This window comes from Siphateles boraxobius, unplaced genomic scaffold, assembly GCF_051911475.1.
Source record: "Siphateles boraxobius isolate OS27281-9 unplaced genomic scaffold, OSU_SipBor_1 13, whole genome shotgun sequence".
Taxonomy (NCBI): domain Eukaryota; kingdom Metazoa; phylum Chordata; class Actinopteri; order Cypriniformes; family Leuciscidae; genus Siphateles; species Siphateles boraxobius.
Window position 1 is genome coordinate 17,055,638 of NW_027508733.1, and position 23,321 is coordinate 17,078,958.

The 23,321-nt window shown below is 38.0% G+C and overlaps 1 protein-coding gene across 1 annotated transcript in view; it reads right to left on the reverse strand.

Moving 5' to 3' along the window:
- The window catches only part of cntnap5b (contactin associated protein family member 5b), a 67,318-nt gene extending 49,127 nt beyond the window's left edge, over positions 1–18,191 (reverse strand). Inside the window, exons 1-2 of the mRNA XM_077226209.1 lie at positions 18,012–18,191; positions 15,200–15,666 (exon numbers count right to left, since the gene is read on the reverse strand). Coding sequence (XP_077082324.1) covers positions 15,200–15,281 — 82 coding nt within the window. The 5' untranslated portion in view covers positions 15,282–15,666; positions 18,012–18,191. The remainder of the gene's footprint in view (positions 1–15,199; positions 15,667–18,011) is intronic.
- Between the last annotated feature and the right edge of the window lie 5,130 nt (positions 18,192–23,321).

Consider the following 23,321-nt stretch of genomic DNA (forward strand, 5'->3'; position numbering starts at 1 on the left):
ATACCAGGAGATTGTCAGCGAATGCTGTGTATCTATTAGTTCCAAATGTAATTGTGCTATGTAAATGTAGAGGAAGGTTCTGCGAAAGTGAACAGAAGTTGCTGCAACATACTGATTGTCCTGTACTGAGAACCGAGTGTCCTGCACTCAACGTGGCTTGTGTATGCATTTTTTTTCCTACTATTTATCAATGAAAACAATCAAGACACCAGATGGCCAAGATTGGAACCAATACTCTTATTTGAGCATAATTCAATGTGTCTTGAGCATGTATGTGTCACGTTTCAGTATGTTTGAGTTTTGTTTTGTGATCTTGGTTTCCCCTGTGTTTGTGATTTTGGTTCAGTCCTGTTAGTTTTCCCGCTCTGTCTGATTAGTTATTCCCGTCACCTGTGTTCTGTTAATTATCATATTAGTCCCTGTCCATTTAAGACCTGTGTTTTCCCTCAGTGTTTGTTGGTCGTCGTCGATGTAAGGTTGTGTGTTTTTGAAGTCCTGGAGTTTCCTTTGTTTCTGTCTGTTCCTGTAAGTTTAGTTTGTAAATAAATCAACTATACTTCAGTTCCCATGTCCTCGTCTTCGGCATCCTGCAACAACCCTGACAGAACGACCAACCCTACAAAAACCGAAAATGAGCCAAAGGAGGAAGAACAAAAAGGTGAAACCATTTCACACACCTATCCTCTTTCAAGGTGAGCGCTCATTAGAAGAGTATGCGGGGCGTTACCTAGAGCTCTATGATTATGTGACGTTGGATGAAGAGGAACTGAAGCAGAGTTTCTGGGGTGGTCTGAAGGACCCGCTAGCCCAGATAATTCTGGTGAAGGACCTCAATATGTCCTTTTATGAGTTTGTGGATCACACGCTGTGGGCGTGTGGATCCAACTACCTCGTAGAAGATCTCCCACTCCAATCAGTTCCAAGCCCGCCAGAACCGGAGCCAGTGTCTGCTGTTCCAGAGCCAGTCTTCGAGCAAGAGCCAGAGCCAGTCTTCGAGCCAGAGCCTGAACCCATCGCCTGCCTGCCTGAACACACCACAAGTGAGTCCACACGAGAAGACACAGCGCTGATTGTGATGTGTGCGGCGATTCTGTGTGTGTGGGCTACACGCACATCAGCTCTGGCCCATGAGTCCAGTTCCGAGTCCCGTGATGTGCTGGCCCCGTCCAGTTCCGAGTCCCGTGATGTGCTGGCCCCGTCCAGTTCCGAGTCCAATGATGTACTGGCCCCGTCCAGTTCCGAGTCCCATGATGTGCTGGCCCCGTCCAGTTCCGAGTCCCATGATGTGCTGGCCCCGTCCAGTTCCGAGTCCCATGATGTGCTGGCCCCGTCCAGTTCCGAGTCCCATGATGTGCTGGCCCCGTCCAGTTCCGAGTCCCATGATGTGCTGGCCCCGTCCAGTTCCGAGTCCCATGATGTGCTGGCCCCGTCCAGTTCCGAGTCCCATGATGTGCTGGCCCCGTCCAGTTCCGAGTCCCATGATGTGCTGGCCCCGTCCAGTTCCGAGTCCCATGATGTGCTGGCCCCATCCAGTTCCGCGCCAGAGCCCGTTGATCCTGCGCCAGAGCCCGTTGATCCTGCGCCAGAGCCCGTTGATCCTGCGCCAGAGCCCGTTGATCCTGCGCCAGAGCCCACTGATCCTGCGCCAGAGCCTACTGATCCTGCACCAGATGCACCAGAGCCCACTGATCCTGCACCAGAGCCTACTGATCCTGCACCAGATGCACCAGAGCCCACTGATCCTGCACCAGAGCCCACTGATCCTGCGCCAGTCCTGTCCGGCCCAGAGTTTCCTTTGCCGCTGGTCCTGCCCAGCCCAAGACCCTCGTTGCTGCCGGATCCCCCCCTTTCCTGTCAATTTCTCCATTAAAATTTTGGGGGGGCGCCCACCCGAAGGGTCCTCACCGCCATGGCCAGCCGAGGGGTCCTCACCGCCATGGCCGCCCGAAGGGTCAGCTCCACCATGGACGCCCGAGGGTCCGACAGCTCCGCCCTGGACGCCCGAGGGTCCGACAGCTCCGCCCTGGACGCCCGAGGGTCCGACAGCTCCGCCCTGGACGCCCGAGGGTCCGACAGCTCCGCCCTGGACGCCCGAGGGTCCGACAGCTCCGCCCTGGACGCCCGAGGGTCCGACAGCTCCGCCCTGGACGCCCGAGGGTCCGACAGCTCCGCCCTGGACGCCCGAGGGTCCGACAGCTCCGCCCTGGACGCCCGAGGGTCCGACAGCTCCGCCCTGGACGCCCGAGGGTCCGACAGCTCCGCCCTGGACGCCCGAGGGTCCGACAGCTCCGCCCTGGACGCCCGAGGGTCCGACAGCTCCGCCCTGGCCACGCCCACAGCCGGGTCCGACAGCTCCGCCCTGGCCACGCCCACAGCCTGCTCCGCCCTGGCCACGCCCACAGCCTGCTCCGCCCTGGCCACGCCCACAGCCTGCTCCGCCCTGGCCACGCCCACAGCCTGCTCCGCCCTGGCCACGCCCACAGCCTGTTCCGCCCTGGCCACGCCCACAGCCTGTTCCACCCCGGTTCCCCGAGCTACCAGCTCCGCCCTGGAGGCTTCCCGTCCCTGCACCACCATGCCCTCGTCAGCCTCAAGGGCGCCCACCCTCCCACCCCTTTGGATGTTATACGGCGCGAGGACGCGCCTTCGGGGAGGGGGGAGGTACTGTCACGTTTCAGTATGTTTGAGTTTTGTTTTGTGATCTTGGTTTCCCCTGTGTTTGTGATTTTGGTTCAGTCCTGTTAGTTTTCCCGCTCTGTCTGATTAGTTATTCCCGTCACCTGTGTTCTGTTAATTATCATATTAGTCCCTGTCCATTTAAGACCTGTGTTTTCCCTCAGTGTTTGTTGGTCGTCGTCGATGTAAGGTTGTGTGTTTTTGAAGTCCTGGAGTTTCCTTTGTTTCTGTCTGTTCCTGTAAGTTTAGTTTGTAAATAAATCAACTATACTTCAGTTCCCGTGTCCTCGTCTTCGGCATCCTGCAACAACGCTGAGAGTATGCCAATTGCTCGATCATGGCTCCAAAAGAGGAATCCCCTTGAAGTCCATTACATGAGCTACTTCGTAACACAGATTTATTTATCCTTCAAATGCTTCCCAGGAAAAAAAAAAAAAAAAGTACTGCTAAAATGTTGTTCTTGCATAGCTAATAAGACTTAATAAGAGAGGAGTTCTCAGTCATGGATTAACGTTTTCCCTAAAATATCTTTATCTTGGAAGTTGGGGCAAGATATTTAAAGGGATAGTTCACCAAAAAAAATCACTATCTTTCATTAATTACACACCCTCATGTCGTTCCAAACCTGTAAGACTTTCGTTCATCTTCAGAACACAAATAAAGATATTTTTGATGAAATCTGGGAGCTTTCTATCCCTCCATTGACAGCTACGCAACTGACACTTTGAGCTTCAGAAAGTTTATAAAGAGATCGTAAAACTAATCCATATGAATTGAGTGGTTTAGTCCAAATTCTCTGAAGTGACTCGATCACTTCATTTGATGAACAGATTTAATTTAGGCTTTTATTCACATAAACACTGATCAGCGAACATAAACAGAAGCTCAACCATTCTTTCTTGATGTGCGAGAACAAACCTCCTCCGGAAGTTCAAACACGCTGCGTAACACGAGAATTAATCTCATTGGTTCTTGCAGAAACTGAAATGTGCTGTGTAACACGAGAATAAACCTTATTGGTTCTTGTGGAAGCTCAAACCTGCTGTTATACACCATTGGTTCTTGAAGCTCAAATGTATTGCGTAACCTCCAAGAACCAATGAGGTTCATTCTAGCGTAAGCTCAAATGTGCTGCGTAATGAGAGAATGAACCTGATTTGAATAGTTTTACGATCTCTTTATGGACTTTCTGAAGCATCACTTGAAGCAAGTACTAGCTGAGCTGTCAACAGAGGGACAAAAATCTCTCACATTTTATCAGAAAGATCTTCATTTGTGTTCTGAAGATGAACGAAAGTCTTAAGGGTTTGGAACGACATGAGTGGGAGTAATTCATGACCGAATTTTCATTTTTGGGTAAACTATCCCTTTAAACAAAAGCTTCCTTTGCTCTCCATTTAATCTAATTTTTGCTTCTGAAAAACGTTTGAGAAATTAATGAGGATTTATCCCCCTCCCCCCACATCTACAAACTGCTAATCAAGAAAACAAAATCCACATTTTTTTTATTATTATAAAATCACGCCTATTTTGATTCTTTAATGTTTGAATTTATGCCAATCATCAGAATGCCAAAAATAATTTATTCTAATCAAATACAATGACCTGATTGCTGCATACATAATTGGTTAATCATGCTAATATTAATCTCAGTTTAACTTAGCAATTAGTGTAAATGAAGTGTACTCACGTATGCATGCAATTAATAAAACTCTTTAACGAATCAAGAACAGTGCTCACTTTTTCTAAATAGCAATTCATGACAAGAACGAAGGCCAAGGGACGTTAGCGCACACTCAGGGCTGCTTGTTGAACTGTAAAAAACATTGTTTTTCCTTTATTTGACAAACACACTACGCATAATTGTTTCTACCGGGATCAGACGGATGCTCGGCATGAATGCGAAGACAGGGTTGGAAGGGTGGGGGAGATTAAATTTTTATGTTTACCTTGGAAATTCTCCTAGTCAGCATTGCCAGCTCTACTGACATATGCATGCTGAGAAATTAATGTTTATGGGAGGAAAACAACTCAGCAGCACTGGTATTAGCTTGAGGATAGGTCGCCTAATTCGCCGTTTTGCTTGCTAGACAGTCGGACGGTGTAAAATGTTAGCATTATAAGAAATACGTGGCTGTTGTTTAGAAATGTTCACAAACAGAGACGAGCTCTCAGAATCATAAAAACATCCTATAGACATTACTAACTCAGTTCTCCATGGTTTGCCATTTAAAACTGAAAGCTTTTAAGCAAATGCAGTATGGAGAAACACGCAGGAGGCTATTAACAGAGGCAAGAATCCAAGAAATAGCAAACCCACTTCCCCCTCCTGTGCAGTATTCATACGCTTTATTAGATGTAAAAGCAGCTCGGTGCAAACCCAGCACGACAGTCCATTTTTCCTGACCCCAGCTGCTTTTAAGAGTCCGCACCTTTAATGGAATCCCAGGATGTCCCAGTGCATCGGGCGCTGTGACAGAACATGTGATTTCTAATGCAGTTTTAAAGAAGCTTTTTCCCACATTGAATTGAGTCTGGTGCCTCCAACAAACTTTTCCAATGTAAGCATAAAGAGGGGGAGGGGGGGGGGGGGGGTGTGGAGTGGTTAGAAGTGCCACAGAAAACGCCTGGACATCTGTGAATGGACACCTACATCCTGTAGAAAGTGTGAAACATTCATTTAAATCCTGTTGGAGAGTTTGCACGCCCTCGGAGTGTCCCAGATTTCTTTGTACACAGAACACAATCCGTCCTCTGTGGATTAAAGCTTTCTTCTTCTTCTTTTTTTTTTTTTTTTTTTTTTTTTGCCTAAACTTGTATTCAAACACTAGTTAGTAAGCTTAAGTCTTCAACATTCAAAAGAAGACCAATACACAACGTTATGAGAATTTTTATGTTTAAAAAGAGTGCCACTTGACTTTTTAGCAGTACTCTTAAAAATAAAGGCTCTAAATAGGGAAAAAAGCCAGCGATGTTAGGCAACAAATTTGTTAAATGACAATAAAATAAAGAAATAAGAGGTTACTAAACAATAAAAATGACTCTAGTAGTGCATAAATTGCACGCTCTAGATTTAACCGATTCAAAACCCAAGATACTTATCTGAAGAACCTATAAAAAATCTCCAAAACACCATATAGACAACTCAAAACGGCTATCCAGTAAAAAATAGGTTCTAATATTATCGTTCGAATACCCCTCTTCTTGCTATCTGATGCTGAATTACCCATTCCCAACACGTTTAAGTAGTTTAAGAATTGCCAGATCATTCCTGAGTCTCGTGAGAGGTGTTTAATCTTGCATGTAAAGAAAAAACCAAGACCAACATCTGTGTAGATTAAGCAAAGAGAGTCAGCCTTGTTTGTGCCATTCTTGTTTGTGCCATTTTTGATTGTCCTAAAGGTGCCACGTCTATTCAAACATGCTTTGATTGTCTTAAAGGTGCCACGTCTATTCAAACACACAGACACGCACACACACACGCGCGCACGCACGCACGCACGCACGCACGCACGCACGCACGCACGCACACACACACACACACACAATGTCTCTTCTGCTCATCAAGGCTGCATTTATATGATCAAAAATGCAGTAAAACAGTAATACTATAAAGACGGTTTTCTATTTGAACTTTTTTGAAAATTGTAATTTATTCCTGTGATCAAAGCTGAATTTTCAGGATCATTACTCCAATCTTCAGTGTCACATGATCCTTCAGAAATCATTCTGATACGCTGATTTGATGCTCAATTATTATTGGTGTTCAATTATTAATAATGGGTCTTATCAATGTTAATAAACAGTTTTAGCTGTTTAATGATTTATTTGAAATACAAATCTTTAGTTACATTATAAATGTCTGCGTATTATTAATAATAATAATAATAATAATAATCATTATTTGTTTTAATTCATTAATAATAACAATCTATTATTATTTGTCAGATAAAATGTGTCCTAATTACATAAAACGTAAATTAATAATTATTATCAAATAAAAAATAATACTCCAATATATTATCTATTATTTGCATGCATATATATATATATATATATATATATATATATATGCATGCAAATTTTATGCCTTTTTAATGTCTTTTCCTTCATTAATTTACTCGTTTTCCTTCTTTCTTTTCTTCCTGTCTGTTTTCCTTACATTTCGCTTATTGATCCTTCCTTCCTTCCTTCCTTCCTTCCTTCCTTCCTTCCTTCCTTCCTTCCTTCCTTCCTTCCTTCCTTCCTTCCTTCCTTCCTTCCTTCCTTCCTTCCTTCCTTCCTTCCTTCCTTCCTGCTCATGGGTCATCAAATGGAGAAAACACTAATGGTAATAATATTTACAAAAATACTTCAATAAATAATCAAATAAAATGATTTACAAAACCATTTATCATTCTCCTTTTACAACAGCATTTTTTCATTCAGACATGTCCCACTTACAGCACCACCTCAGACCTCCGCACCTTAACGCGCAGCATTTTGGGTAATTAAAATGGCTCGGGACACATTTCTGCCCCCCTCTTCAAGCTTGGCATTTAACGCTGACCTGATTTTACTAGCGGTTGCCCATGACAGCAGGGCTGATGTAATAGAGGAAAATGAAAGAGAGGCTATTATTTAAACCTGACAGCGACACAGAGAGACTCTTCACCTCCATTGTGATACTCCACGCTCACCTCGGCAGGTGGAACACAACGTGAAGAGAGCGTCAAAGCCCGGCTAATTTACCGTCAGCTGCATTCGATTCTAATTTACTGCACATTCGATAGCAAGATGAGGACATTACATCATGGAATATGAATGGAATATTGGGAGTTTTAAACATAAAATCTCAATAAAATCATTATTTCGACATCCTCAGGTTGTATGCCAATCTATATGTCCTTTCTGAGTAAATAATGACAGAATTACACTGTGTACGGCATTTTTTGTTGTTGAAAACAAGTCAAACGTAACTCGTACAATGTTTTTAAGAGTTTATGCTGAGAATTGAATCAGAACTTGATTGATTTGGAGTCAACTCAGAGACGTTTGAATGAAGTTCATGCTGAGAGCTTGTACATGTATTGAATGCCACTTCTGGCATTCAATGCAAGAAAAAGCAACACTTTCTTTGAATAACAACTTAGGCTTGGTCTGAACATCAATTTAGAGCTTTTCGATGACCTCAGTTGTGTGTCTGAGTCATGCGGATGGACCACTTTAATGATGCTTTATACTTTGCACCGCTGTCCATTTTGTTGCAGAGCAGCCTGAACATTTGGCTAAATAGCTCTTTTTGAGTTTCAAGGACAAAAACGCAACATGTTTCAAACTGATTTAAACTATTCTTCTTCACATAGAGCTCAATAACAATATAAGTTGAAGTCACAACATCACTGACACAACGTTCCATCACAATAGTGAGTAAAACACAGATATAATGATAATACTATCTCTATCCATTATTACACCATCCTGAGTCAGACAGTTAGATGATCTGCTGTGGGAATGATCGATAACTTCCACACTCATTTTTACAGAACAAGGTTATAATAGCAGTAACATCTTAGACATCTTAGATGCAGACACGATTTTTGGAATATCAATCACCGAATTTGAATAATTGTCACTGAGATGAGATTTTAATGTAGGTAAAAACATAAATTAAAAAAATCTTTGGCTCAGGGGCTGATAATTTTATCAAATATGAGTGGTATATGAATGAAAATAATAATAATAAATTATTGTTATTATAAATACATAACAAATTAAAATATAAATCAAATAAATTGCAATCTATATATATACACTATTTATACAGTACATTCACACAAATGCATGTTTTAAACAAAACATAAAAAATATATATACAATCTATTCATCTAAAAATGAATCTGCATTGTTAATCCTTTTGATATTTTATTTAAAAAAAATAGCAAAAAATGTAACCTTCTAAAGCTTAAAACTATCTAAAGGATAAACAATGCAGATTTATTTTTTACAACCATCTTTGATCATATTTACCAAGGGGGCAAATAATTCTGACCAGAGCTGTATATGTACATACATACATGCATGTGTTTGTTTGTGTGTGTGTGTGTGTGTGTGTGTGTGTGTGTGTGTGTGTGTGTGTGTGTGTGTGTGTGTGTGTGTGTGTGTGTGTGTGTGTGTGTGTGTGTGTTTATATTTTATCTAGATCTAATAATAATAATGACAATAATAACAAATATGGCTATATACATTAATATACAACACTTGTTTTAATTTAAAAAAAAATGTATTTTGGATTTTTTTATATTAATTGTCTTTTTTATTAGATCTATTTATAATAATATTAATGATAATAATAAATATGCATTATTATACAACACTCGTTTTAATTTAAAAATATTTATTGTATTTTCTATTTCTTTAATTATTTGTATATTTTAAGATTATATATTTTTGTTATAATAATAAATAGTTATAGATAATAATAATCATAATAAATAGTCATAAATAATAATACATTGTTATATACATAAACAGGAAATGTATTAAATAATACAAATAAATTACAGTCTGTATGTAAAAACTATACATTTCTCGTTTTAATTTCAAAATTTTGAAAAAAGATTATTTTTAATATAATAATAATAATAATAGTAATAATGATGATGATGATAATAATAATAATAATAATAATAATAATAATAATAATAATAATAATAATAATAATAATAATAATAATAATAATAATAATAATAATAATAATAATAATAATAATAAATGATTTTATACACATTAACAAAAAATACAATTATAAAGTACTAATAAATTACAATTTAATGAATGTTATACAATACTCATTTTGAAATGTTATAAAGAGTATTATATGATTTAAAAATTATTTTCTATTTTTTGGTACATATGTAGTAACTATAATAATAACAATAAATGATGCATAATTACATGCAACTAACCCTAGATAAAACCCTAAGCTTATTTTTATTTGAAAACTGGAACATTTGAAAGCAACTTCAATGCCCTGGACATTAGAATAATGTCCAAGACTAGTTTACACAAGGATCTGGAATTACGACAAGGTTAAAGCGTTAATATTTTAACAGCTGACACTGCTTAGTACGTATGTGGCCAGATATAGCTCAGTGCTTTTCATTGTTGCGGTTTTTACCCTTTGGTTAATACAGCAGACTTGGAAAAACAAACTTATCAAGGCCTCTGATTGGTTATTGACTCAAGTAAACAACAATACACAACCGTGACCCAGGACGGCATCAAAGCTATTGAGATGAGTTTACAAAACCTGTTCTCTTTACTGATCAGAGCGAGGAACGTCTCCGGCGCTGTACCACAAATAGTGTGGGATGCCGGCAGAACTTTCTGGGATATTTGTGAAACGCCATTAGCTGCTTGTTAAGAGTTTGTTGTGCTTTGGATGATATTTATGAAGTGGTGGAGCATATGTTTGGAAGACTAAACGCCCACTAACACTGACTGAAAAGCATCTCATTAAGGGAAGATACATTAAAGGAGCGTGTTTTTCAAGGTATTGTCGAAAGTGAACATCAGTTGAGTTCAGGTTTGTTATTACCGTTTTTTACGTTGATGGATTAGACCTGTCAGTCATCTTCACACGGTTCACTAAGGGCTGACAGCTGGGGTGTCCTGGTTGTGCTATGCGTTATTTGAGAACATGTTAAATGAACTTGATAAACCTGGGAAGATTTTTCTTTGCATGACTTTGAGTTTGTATATGTCTTTTTATTTTCCAAAAGACGACAATGGCAACTTGTTTTTTTCTATTGGCATAAACTTTAGTCTTAGAAGCGCCCACTTAGACAGGAAATACCATCCGATTGACATGTAAAGCGACCAATCACAATTCATTTTGTTTTTATGTGCCCTCAGCCTTTCTGTAAATTGTGAATTTTAAATACAGACTTAAAAACCTATATTCACAAACAATTTTACATGTAAATTCGTGCAAATAGACGATTAGCAAATAAATATTAATGCAAACAGAATTTTGCGTCCTTCAGGAAGTTACACTGCGCCAACAAATTAGATTTAAGTTTTAGATTACTCAACCGAGATTGCGATTTCAGCCAGAATTTCGTTTTTTTATGCAAAATACATTAGTGAATGGATGGTTGGCGGTTCATGGAAAGGATGTTACTCCAGGAATATGTCCCACACACATTGGAAACTTGACGCTGATACTCTGGTTCAATGGAAACAGAATTTTCGCAAAATTTTAAAGCAGCTCTTTGTCCAGATGGATTTTGTACTATTGAAATATGAAGCAGAACTTGTTTATATACTGTATATCTTGTTATTTCAGTAGTACCAGCAGCCTTCATGTACTGCTCCAAACCTTTAGGGGCCCCTGAAGAGGAATTCAAACTTGATTACTTATCTTTTGATTAATGGTTCAGAATTTCCTATGGAATTTGCCGCTTATTAAAAACCAAGACGTTCCCTCGGATCTCTCAGACCGGCTAACAACCTTTTCCTTTTTTCCTTCATCTTCTCCTCATTTTCTGCCTTATTTTTTTCAACCCACGCATCTTTCAGAATAGATTTTCTGGCATTTATAATACGTCTTAAAATACCCAAAGGCGCTGTCGTGATAAACACTCATCGGCAGTGAAAATCAGACATAGGTACACAGGCTAAAGGTCGTTTTTGATTTTGTAGGTGGGTTGGGTGTTTGTCTTTAACTTCTAAGGTCAGGCTTTCACAACGACTATGGATCCGCCTCTTGTTTGGGGCCGAAATTACAGCTGACACATGTGCTGACAAGATTGAGGCAATTATTGAGTTAGACAATGATCTACTGTACAGTGCAAGCGCTGCGGTTTTCTTTCCTAGACAAGGGGAGAGAGACGTTTGAGAGGCCAGAAGAAATGCCCTATCTGTCTGTGAACTAGCTAGTATTCATTCTTTATCCTAATTTAAAACATCTACACAATGAACACAATGAACGCATCTCTAAGTGAATTTGTCCTTCAAAGTGGTTCTCAACTAGTGGCTCGCAAACCCAAAACATGTTTGCACTGTAAAGAATAAAAGAGAACAATCATGCACATGCAAAATTGTATGATCAATAAATTATGACAACATATGTGTTTCCATGCTAAGCTAGCAAGTTAAGCAATTAAAAAAAAAAGTTATACAAGATTCAACTCTTGTTTTTTTTTTAGTCAGTTTAAACTCACCCTCATGTCGTTCCAAACCTTTAAGACCTTCGTTCATCTTCGGAAGACAAATGAAGATATTTTTGATGAAATCCAAGAGGTTTCTAAACCAGCCATATACAGCAACGTCATTGCAACTTTCAAGGCCCAGAAAGGTAGTAAAGACAATTAAAATAGTTCATGTGACTACAGTACAACCTTAATGTTATGAAGCGACGAGAATACTTTTTGTGCGCAAAAACACACAAAAATAATGACTTTTTACAACAACCTCTTCTTTTCCCTGTCAGTCTCTGATACTGTTCACGTAGTGTAAACAGTGCTTGTTCCAGGTTCTACATCGGAACGCCGGCTCATTATTAGCTAGCGCCTGTTTCAGCATGTGTCGTGGTGCTCACATGACTAGCGTCGACCAATTGTGAGGCGGCGTTCTGACGTAGAACCCAGAAGCGCTGCACTGTTTACACTATGTCAACAGCGTAGGGGAATTACGTGGAAGAGAAGAGATTGTTGAATAAAGTTGTTATTTTGTTGGGTTTTTTTGTCCACAAATAGTATTCTCGTCGCATCATAACATTAAGGTTGAACCACTTTGAGAGAATTAATAGTCACATGGACTATTTTAACTTTTTCTTTACTACCTTTCTGGGCCTTGAAAGTTGCAATGACGTTACTGTCTATGGCTCTCGGATTTCAACAAAAAGATCTTCATTTGTGTTCCGAAGATGAACAAAGGTCTTACTAGTTTGGAACGACATGAGGGTGAATAATTAATGACTGAAATTTCATTTTTGGGTGAACTATCACTTTAATTCAGTTACATCAGAAGTAACTAATTAACTTACAATAAAATTAAGAGTAGCTAATCCCTTTACTTTTTCAAGGGGAAAGTAATTAAATTACAGTAATGCATTAATACCCAACATTGTTGACATCAAATATAGGGAATCAAAATCTCAACATAATTTTGGCACAAATTCATCATGGACAGACAGAGTTAAACAAGTCAAAATAGTTTATGCACAATGGTTTTCATCCAAAACGTCAATATTAGATTTCAGTCACCACGCATGTCGAACAACAACATTTTGGGTCCTGAAGTGCCAACCACAACTCCACGACCTCTTTACATTGACACTTTAAGAGCACAATAAGGTCCCAGTTGATTTTTCAGAGTCTGGACCTTCCAGATCAGGTAATTAAAAGGAGTAATTGACTTTTTCGTCTGAACGCTGTCAGGCATGTTCGATCAAAGCGGAGAGGAAATCTAGGCCACCAACTACAGACTCTCTCAAAGACACTTTTCCCTCATTACATTTAATAGACTGTAATGTTGCCACCTCACAAGAATACATATTTCCAAATCTTACAATACACTGTAAATAAAGTATACAGAGGCGTTGATATTTTTGGTGCCGGTTTCTAGGCCCTTTTCCAGTTCTGCATTTTATTATGAGACTCACTTTTATCTATTTGCAATCTGTTGTATGAAGAGTTTGTTAATTATAATCTGTGCAACCTAATGTGTTATGAGAACGGCACGGTTAGTGCAGTTATTAATATCAGCAAACTGCTCGCGTTTAAACCACAGATGGTTTCGTGCCTGCGATGTCCTGCAGCCTTCTGTTATATCCTTAATCTATCATTATTATCTAACACTAATATTTATTTGGCCAGAAAGGCGCTACTAATTATGCCGCAAACATGAAGCCATTTCCAGTGAAGGGTGACATGCTTTTTAGTTTGTAGATGCTACAGATCAGACGGTCAAACAACAAGCAAATCAAAGTTGATATTAAAAATTAAAGAGCAGTTTGATTCGCCAGTTAAAGCTTCATAAGTCTTCATGAATCATCCTGAATAGCACAGATCAAAGGGTTTTGCACAAACTTGTAGAGTTGAATGCTGATTTTTTTGTCAAATAATCATTACATAAATAGTCAATATATATATTCATAATTATATATAATTATAATAAATTCAATATTAAATTATACTTTATATATATATATTATAAATTACACACACACACACACACACACATATATATATATATATATATATATATATATATATATATAAAATTATCTGTCAAGGCACTAGTCGCTATCCACAAACATGGCCTGGATTCCAACCTGCCAAGTTCTTTATGGATGTTATGTTTAGACTCATATGCAAATGAACCGTAAGGGATTTGCATATTCATGTTGGACAACCACAAGTGCTACACCAGAGTCTGAGGTAACAAATCTTCCTCAGAGAGTAATGTAAATCTCAATTCGACAGATATATGACTCATATTTGCAAGCGTGGAAAGAAGTTTTGCCAAGTGTCGCTCTGCCTGCTGTATTTTTATTTCTTATGTTGGTTAAATCCAACCATTCAAATTGATCCATCAAATATGAATCAACCAAAAGAGAATGTGCACTCGGCTATTCAAATTACAACTACAATTATCCCCGAGCCATTTAGTCCTAGAGCTAAACTTTTCTTTCAAGTAATGTCCTCCTACGAATTACATAAATCATCATAAGTGCCACTGATGGTGTGTGTAAGGCCCTTGAATACGGCGCAATGATTCATTTGGATGTCAATGGCATTACAGGTTAGATCTATTCGGGAAAACAGCGCCACCTAGAGGTCGCATCTCACTCTAAAGTGGACCACAGAAGTCTATCTGTATTTAGATTTTACTCATCAATACACAATTTATTTTTTGAATAACTTATTTATAGCTCATAAGTCATTTCATTGCATACAGGCAGATCACCTTAATGCATGCAATTGCTATTTGGATTTCACAAGTCAAAACTAAAGAGTGGAACAAGTCTTGACTGTTGCTGTTTCTCCCTGACTGCCCTCATTAGTTCAGTGGCAGCACCTTAAACATGCATTTAATTAAACTCGCTGCCAACAGAAATACATAAATAACATTCATATTGTACAAAAGCATTAACAAATAATTAATATATACTATTACTATTATGATAGCCATAAAAAGCTTCCAAAATATAGAGTTTTGTCCCTCCAATGTGAAACTATTAATATAACACAAAATAAAAACTACTAAGTGTGCTTTTACTAATAAGCTATAAAGTTATTTTTATACACACATTGGATCCTGAAAACAACAGATATATATATATATATATATATATATATATATATATATATATATATATATATATATATATATGCACACAAAAATATAATAGTTGTAATAGCAATACTATTAATATATTATTGAACAATATTTTTTTAAACATTAAACAAGTAAAACTATATATATATATTCTTTTTTCTTTTTTGATAAAGATAATGTATGTACATATACTCACAGTTATTCGCTGCCAGTGTGGATCGTAGCGCGCACAGGAGCGCGAACGCATGGAGACTCAGCGCGTGCATCACCGCCACCATAATCTCTCCAAAAGCACAATAACGCTTATCCAAGTTGCACTATATTCCCAGGTAGTGTAAAATATCTCCAAAAAAAAAAGCCAGTTTGGATCCTGTTCTGGATCGGGTCCAGGGGCTCTTCGGCTAGTCTGTCCTGTGATGAATCGAACGAGACACTCCCCCCATAGTTCCTCTTAAAGACATACGTTAGGCTCTTCCCACGAGACTCTACGTACACGAAGTTTTTTTAACGGGTTTGCCTTGTTGTCTTCAGATCTTAGTCATATTCCGAACGGTACATGTCCAGCTGAAGTCAAGAAGATAGTGAGGTCAGAATGATACTTTGTGCGTTTGAAGCGCAGACACACCGTGGAGAGGTTGTGCGCTGTAAGCCGAATGATACGATCTGTGGAAAGCAGTTGGGTTTTGAGAGAGAGAGAGAGAGAGAGAGAGAGAGAGAGAGAGAGAGAGAGAGGTTGTAGCAGATTTCAGCACCACACATGTGGACAGCGCTAGTTGATGCGATCCAGTTCTCGGTATGCGTCTCAAATCTTTATATAATATTATAACATTTCAATACAAATACATTAAAATTGTTTAAAAATCTACACATAATCCTTAAACTTTGTAAACTAATATCAAGTAGGTATCAAATTATGCCAAACGTTGGTTGTTTTTCCTAACATACATTTGCACAAATATGTGAATAGCTGAATATAATATATAGCGTTATAAAGAATGTGGACAGAATATTTTGTCTTAATGAGAATAACATTGCGACTTACAGTTTTATATTTGTTCATATTCGTCTTTTGGTGAAGAAGACACAGGTCGTCTTCTGAGATTCTTTGTGAGATTAGTGGGCTTTTTTCCTCTGAGAAAAATCTGAGAACTTTCAGTAAAGGTCTGAATTTGCTCTGCTTTTAATCTCTACTCTGTCTAGGAGAAACAGTCAAGATGTTACAACTAGGACAAGCTTTCTAGTGACCAAATGGACTGCTCACTGAAAACCTAAAAATCAAGTGTCCCGTTTACACTAAGAATAACTATAAAGATGACCACATTAACGTCCACACGCAGTGGGTTTGTCGTGTTAAGCTTTAAATGGTCGAGCTCTTTAAAGAAGGATGGATTCTGATTGGCTGTCAAAATGGTCGTTCATCATCTGAAAAAAAAAATCGTTCTGAAAGTGATTTTAAGGATATCGTTTCTCTATGCCGTTATCGTTACAGGCGTGGACTCTGCTATTCTTTTAACTTTAGAACGATTTTTAGGACTATATTTGTATCGTTATCATTATAGGACTTTATCGTCGTTGGTGTGAACTCTAAAAATAGTGGAAATAGCCTAGAATATATTTACCACACTCTTAATCATGAAGGTTCCATATTGTCATTTTTTGTTTCATGAATAACCTTTAACATCCATGGAACCTTTCCATTGGACAAAAAGTTCTTTAATCATTAAAATGTTAATAATCTTAAAATTTTTTTTTAAGAATTGTTCACTGAAATGTTCTTTGTGGAACCAAAAACAGCATCACTACTTTTATTTTTAAAAGTGTAATTTAGAAGAAAAATGTTGCCTGAAAACTCTCACAGATTAATATCATTAAGTCAATTTTCTCCAGAATGCTAATGTGATGCATTCCCTTTGAGATTGGATAACGGAGGTAATTATTCCCTGTATTATCTAAAATACAAAGACGAGTGCTTGGTGATCCATCATGGTACACTGTGGAGAAAACCAAGTTGAAGACATCATAATTTGACTGTTTTATGAACCCGGCACTGCTGAGCACAAAGAAAGCTCAAGTTATATGCAGAATGTATACATCTATATACACATTAGTGTTAATGCATTTTACAGATGAGATGGTAATCTCTCAGCAGGTTAAAGAGCGCAATGGCATGTGTTTGAGACTGGATTATAGGAATCCAGACTACAGGGATCAGAACATTAATCCCAGAGGTCATTTGGACAGAGGATGATATCGTCCTCTGTTCAAAAAGCAAAGAGCCTCTTTGATACAGTCCGTACACAGAGATAGGCCGGCCATGGCTCAGTTTGTATTTATATCTTGTTACATGTTTTTGTTCATAGATTAGCAATTTGCCAGTGATGTTGAATGCTGCCACAATAGAATTGCAGTCATTTTCTCATTGGGAATATTTAGAGATAAATGCAGTGCAGCTATTTAAAAGTGTTTATAGAAATATAATTGCATTCATGCATAAACACAGCTGATGTTTAATTCATATTTCGTGCGTTTTGAAACAGTGACAGTATTATCTAAATTCTCTATGACTCATACTAAGCTTTTATGAACAGTATAGAAAGGAGAAATGTTTATGTTAAACTAAGTTTTAAATGTAACAATATATCAAATGAGGAATATACTTTTTTGTTTTATTTTAAATATGACAAATTCAGTTACAGATCTTGGCAGGTGGAGCTGAGGGAGGTGGAGGGTTTCAGAGGAGCTCTGATAGAACGCTTAGATAAAGCGTTAAATCTTGTATAACTTATCAAAATGAGTTAAGAAGCAATTTTCAACTTTTTTCATGAGTTAAATGTCAATGTAAAAACATGTTGTCATCACTTATTGCTCATACATTTTTTTTTACAGTGTAGAAAATATTTGATCAATGTACAGTATATAATGCATAAAGTGATAGAAAATTGTAGTTAACTTATTTAGGTTTAAAATGGTTTTCTCTGACACATAATTCCAAGAATGTTACTACCAACCTTCAGGAATTCGCTTTCTCCTCATTAGGAATTCATTTTGGTCTTTCTCGCTGGAGATCCATTTCCCATCTCATCGTTTTTTAACTTCCCAGCATGCTGTGCTCTGATCATGCTGTTAGACTTACAGATTAGCTGCTTTTAATTTACTCTCCCCGCTCTCCCTTCCCTTCGGCTCCTCACTTCTCATGTCTTCTGTCCGCGGTCAAGGTTCTCGCCTTCCACCTGCGGTTGAGAGCGTTTGGATTTCATTTGGTTAACCTCGCTTTAATAAGCTGGGTAATGATAGACTGGACGGGTGCCATCAGTTGCATGAGGGTGAGATGAGAATGGTGTTGGGAAAGCAATTTCAGAACTTGCTAAAATACATGATTTAAAGAAGTTAATAATCTTGTCAAAAACTTATATTTAAATATTTTTTCACACTTGGTGAACCAGCTCACTATAAATTATCAAGACTTTAACACTACCGTATAGTACAAACCAAGTTAAATCAGACCATGTAATGCTACAGTCAAGCAACAAACCCATTTTCATTCACAAATTTAATGTCACATATTATATATTCAGACACTGAAAAAGCAATAAAAAGGTTGTGCGACTGCTACTTGTGGGAAATTTTGGCGTATCTCTTGAAAAGTTATAACTATTTTGAACACAGCTGATCTATTGTCATACTACTGAAAAATGCACTGCTACTTTAGTTAGAAACTCCTCAACGCTGGATGAGAAACATGTTACGAAGGAAAGAATGTGAGTCTTTCTGTGAAAAGGACACCGCATTCATCTCCAGGAGCAAATCTTTGGGAAAAAAGGGTGAGCGAGAAAAAAAAGATAAAAGTCGGGAAGAGAAAGAAACGAGAGAAACAGACCAAAGAGACGGGGTAAAAAAAGCCACTTCAGTTCCAGCAAAGGTGAAGCCACACACAGACAAAAGTAGAGCAAGAACCACCGTTAATAAATAATGACATTATTTATTAATTACATATTGTGGATGATGTTTCCCATTTTTATGTTCTTCATTTTTTCCCTCTATTTCAGTCTTTCTTCCTTTGTGTGTGTGTGTGTGTGTGTGTGTGTGTGTGTGTGTGTGTGTGTGTGTGTGTGTGTGTGTGTGTGTGTGTGTGTGTGTGTGTGTGTGTGTGTGTGTGGTTATAAACTCTCTCTGTTCTTGGTTTTCCTCTGTCATTAAAAATTAAGAGGTTCAATATACATATCCAGGATTTCATTATCGTTGAACTTGATGAAGGTTCATGCATCGATTTTAATACACTGGCCTGTTTGGCTCCTGTATATCTTATATCTAAAAAGTGACTGGTTACAACAATGAAAACAAATAGTCCCTGGAAGTCATAGGAGACTCAGAAACACTTATTTTACAACTGATAAAGGTCTTGTCTTCCTGACTCATTCTTATCTCAAACAAACCAAAAGCCCCACGGCTGCTCTGCAATATCTTCAAGAGTTACTACCTTTTAATGTGTGTGTCTTCATTTAAATTACTTGCTCCACTTCTGACTTCCCTGTTTGGTTGACGTCAAAGTCATTGTTTTAGCTAATAGGTAATGCAACCTTTCTATGAGCTTCCGAAAAGTTCAATGCTGGGTAAGGTTAATAATAAAGGTTTGAAAAAGAAGCATTACCTTTGGAATATGTCAAGAGGCTCTCAAAGATTGGCTTGTTTTTCTGGCTTATCATCCTGGTCGAAATACCTCCGCAATCCACTGCAAACTCACATTCAGGTCTGGTCCCATTCTAGTACGAAACTCCCTATTTTCACCAATGACCTGAGGAATAAAATACCATCCTACAGTTTCTCTGGTTCAATATTCATTTTTGATATATTAAAGAACAATTTTATGTTAACTTTGAACAAATGTGTTTAAAATGTTCTTTGCACATTGAGAACCCTTTTATCAAGGTTCCTCAGTCAGTTCTCCAGATCAAAATATTGGTACAGTACACTCGTAACCCTCTGGTTCTCCTTGGGAAAATTACAACTTTTTTTTTTAAGGTTTTGGGACTTCCTACGGAATACATACACACAAAATCATGAACATGATTTGAAAAGATGCAATGGTCCTGAAAAAAAATAGCCACTTGTACTCCTCATAGAAACGAATAGGAAATAAATTTCATCTAGTGGAAACGTTTGGTACTGCACCCAAACCTCACATCTCTCTGAAACCTTTAATATTTTGAGATACCAAGCTCAAATTTGAAACACAACTAGTAAAACGTGTTTTGGAAACCATATTTCATAAAAAAAATGAAAATGTTATTTTTGTGCATTTTTTTACTTCTGCAATAATCTGTGTCGTCTTTAAAAATAAATCAAACTTAAATACGTGCTCCTAAGCATTCAAGATTTAAGTTGGAAAATGTTCAGGTCTATGCTCAGAAATTGAATAAATGGATTATAACTACCACATAAATATAACTTAGTACCATAAAATCCCCTAGAAATACTAAATACTAAATAAAAAACATTTTTTTATTTTATTTTTGACTGCCAAGTAAAAAGCACCAGAGGGTTGAAAGGAATGTTTTTTTATTGGCATCTATATGGTTCCATGAAGAACCTTTAAAATACATGAAATCTTTCCATTCCACAGAAAGTTCTTCATAGTGGAAAAAAAAGGTTTTAGATTTTAAAAATGTTCTTCACACTAAGGAAAAAATGGTTCTTTTAAGGGCGGTCGCCCTACAGCTTGGAAGCGGAATTGTCCATTACCGCTGTCGTAAATAATTTAGCCTACCGCAGCCTACTGTCGCACGCGCACGCATTATTTTAAGTGTGTAGTGTTACCTTCGCAACAAGGTTCAAATTTACTGTGCTTTTTCCATAACCTTCTCCATTTCTCTTTGGTGGAACAACCTTCAAGAAACAGCTGAAGACACACCTGGGAACTGAACCACAACAGTGAAGGTAATTTGTACCCTTTACCACAAAATATTTTCTCTTTCAGCATTTCACTACAGCTTTAGATTGAGTACCACTCTAGCTGCCACCTGAAACTTTTGTACTTGGAACACTGTTGACTCCAACAATAAATAGCTTTTGCTGTTCATCATTTGTAGATTGGTGTGATAAGAGCATCTGCTAAACTTTATGTAGTCATTTCCATTTTAGCCTCTAATTGGCAACAACAAGAAAGCAACGTAAACCTTGTCAACTGAATTCATCCAACTTCAAAGCCGGAGCCGGAACTGTTCTTCAACTCTGAAACCTGATAGACTTTCCTCATTCATCGGTATAGTCCAGCAGCAGATGGGTATTGACAGCTGGCTGACATCCAGTCAGAGAGAGCAGTGTGTGTTCACTCTCCTGGAGATTTCTTTCTGTCTGTAACCATGGGTTCTTTACATCCGTGCGGAAGTGTATTGGACTTTAATTATGGCTTCTGTTTGCCCTGGATTGAGAGCTACTGCTCAACGACAAAAACAACAACTCTTTAAACTAGTGATTTGCATTACCGAAAGATGGTGGTGATGCTGCTTTATGTTTGGCACAAATATAGAGTCACAAAATGTGTGCATATTGTACTAGATTCAATAACAGATTTGAATATGCCTAATTAGATTTTGGAGCCAGAACTATACTAAGCATATTATAGCACAGTGTTATATTTTTTTTTTATATCTAACCTTAATTTAAATTTACACTTAAAGCAACATACACTCTTTTGACATTTCAAGCCCTAGAGTTCCAGTCCCGGGAAACCCAAAGTCCTGAGTTTACTGTAGGGAAATCAGGGTTGTGCTGAAAATGGCAAGGAACCAAGGCGGAGGAACCGTCCTATCCGTCATGGATCATTGGCTTCTATGGAGAGCTCCATATGGGGGTTTGAAATCATCAGTACACTAATAGAGTGAACTTACCCAATGGGGCTTATGGCAGCCCAGCAGAAGATGTGTGAAAACGTGTGAATGCTCAAATTTATTTATTTATTTATTTATCTATTTAACAGGGACAGTGTATGGCATTCAGCCATACCAGAATTAGCTACAAGCTAAATTTCATCTGTAGTCCCTGGGCAGGAAAGGAAAACATACAATTAACAATCCAACAAACACATATAAATATACCATAAAACATCATCACACAAGCTTCTTGGAACCTTAGGCAGGAAAAGGACATGCAATTGACTATCCAACAAACACATATAAATATACCATAACACAACCTCACACAAATCACCTCTCAGACAACAAGTTTCACATGATTAATGGATACATGATTGTATAGATTTTAACCATAATTTTACTTTATATTTAAAACAAGTGAATGTACTAATGTCTCTAATCTCTTTTGGGACTAAATTCCAGTGCTTAGAGGCTCCGATAGAGAAGGCTGATCTGCCAAACTCAGTACGTCTGCGCTGTACGGCACAGTGACCTCTACTGGACGCCCTAGTTGTTCTCCGGCTATCTGAGAGCAATATTATAAACTCCTCTAATGGGGGCGCAGCCAAATTATTAATTACTCTGTACACTAAACAAACATTAGCAAAACACATAAAAAGTCAAGAGTTTATGTTTTTGAATGATATTGCAGTAGTGATAACCTGATGGCTTTTTATCCAATACTTTAAGAGTTTGTTTATATAGCGTTTGTAATGGAGCAAGTATTGTTTTTCCGGTTTGTGACCAACTTGTAATGCAATATGTAAAATGTGAGACAATCATTGAATACATATACAATTTGGCCGCATCTAGAGGTAACTGATTATGAATGTGTCTAAAATTTCTTACATTAAATTTAACAGTATTACAAACCTGCTTTATATGTTTCTTAAAAGACAACTGTGAATCAAGAGTAGCTCCCAGATATTTAAAGTGTGACAACCCGGATTTTTTCCCCATTTACAACGACATCTGGCTGATTTTCATTTTTCCTTATATAAAATTACATACACACGGTTTTACTGACGTTTAAAGTCATGCAAGACTCAGAAAGCCATGTGGCAATTTTAGCCATTGCTACTGTTAATTTGGCTGCCACTTCATATCTGTCTCTTCCATGTGCCAGAATGACCGTGTCATCTGCATACATTTGAGTATCAACTTCAGGACATACTAATGGCAAGTCGTTAGCATATAGACTAAATAACAAAGGACCTAAAACTGAGCCTTGTGGGACGCCAACAGTACAGTTACTAAAAGATGACATTTTATTCCCAACCCTGGTACTTTGTCTTCTCATGGTAAGATAGGACTCCATCCATTTCATAGCAGCATCAGAAAAATTTAAATTTGACAATTTAGACAGAAGAACATTATGATTTACTGTATCGATCAATTCATTCACGA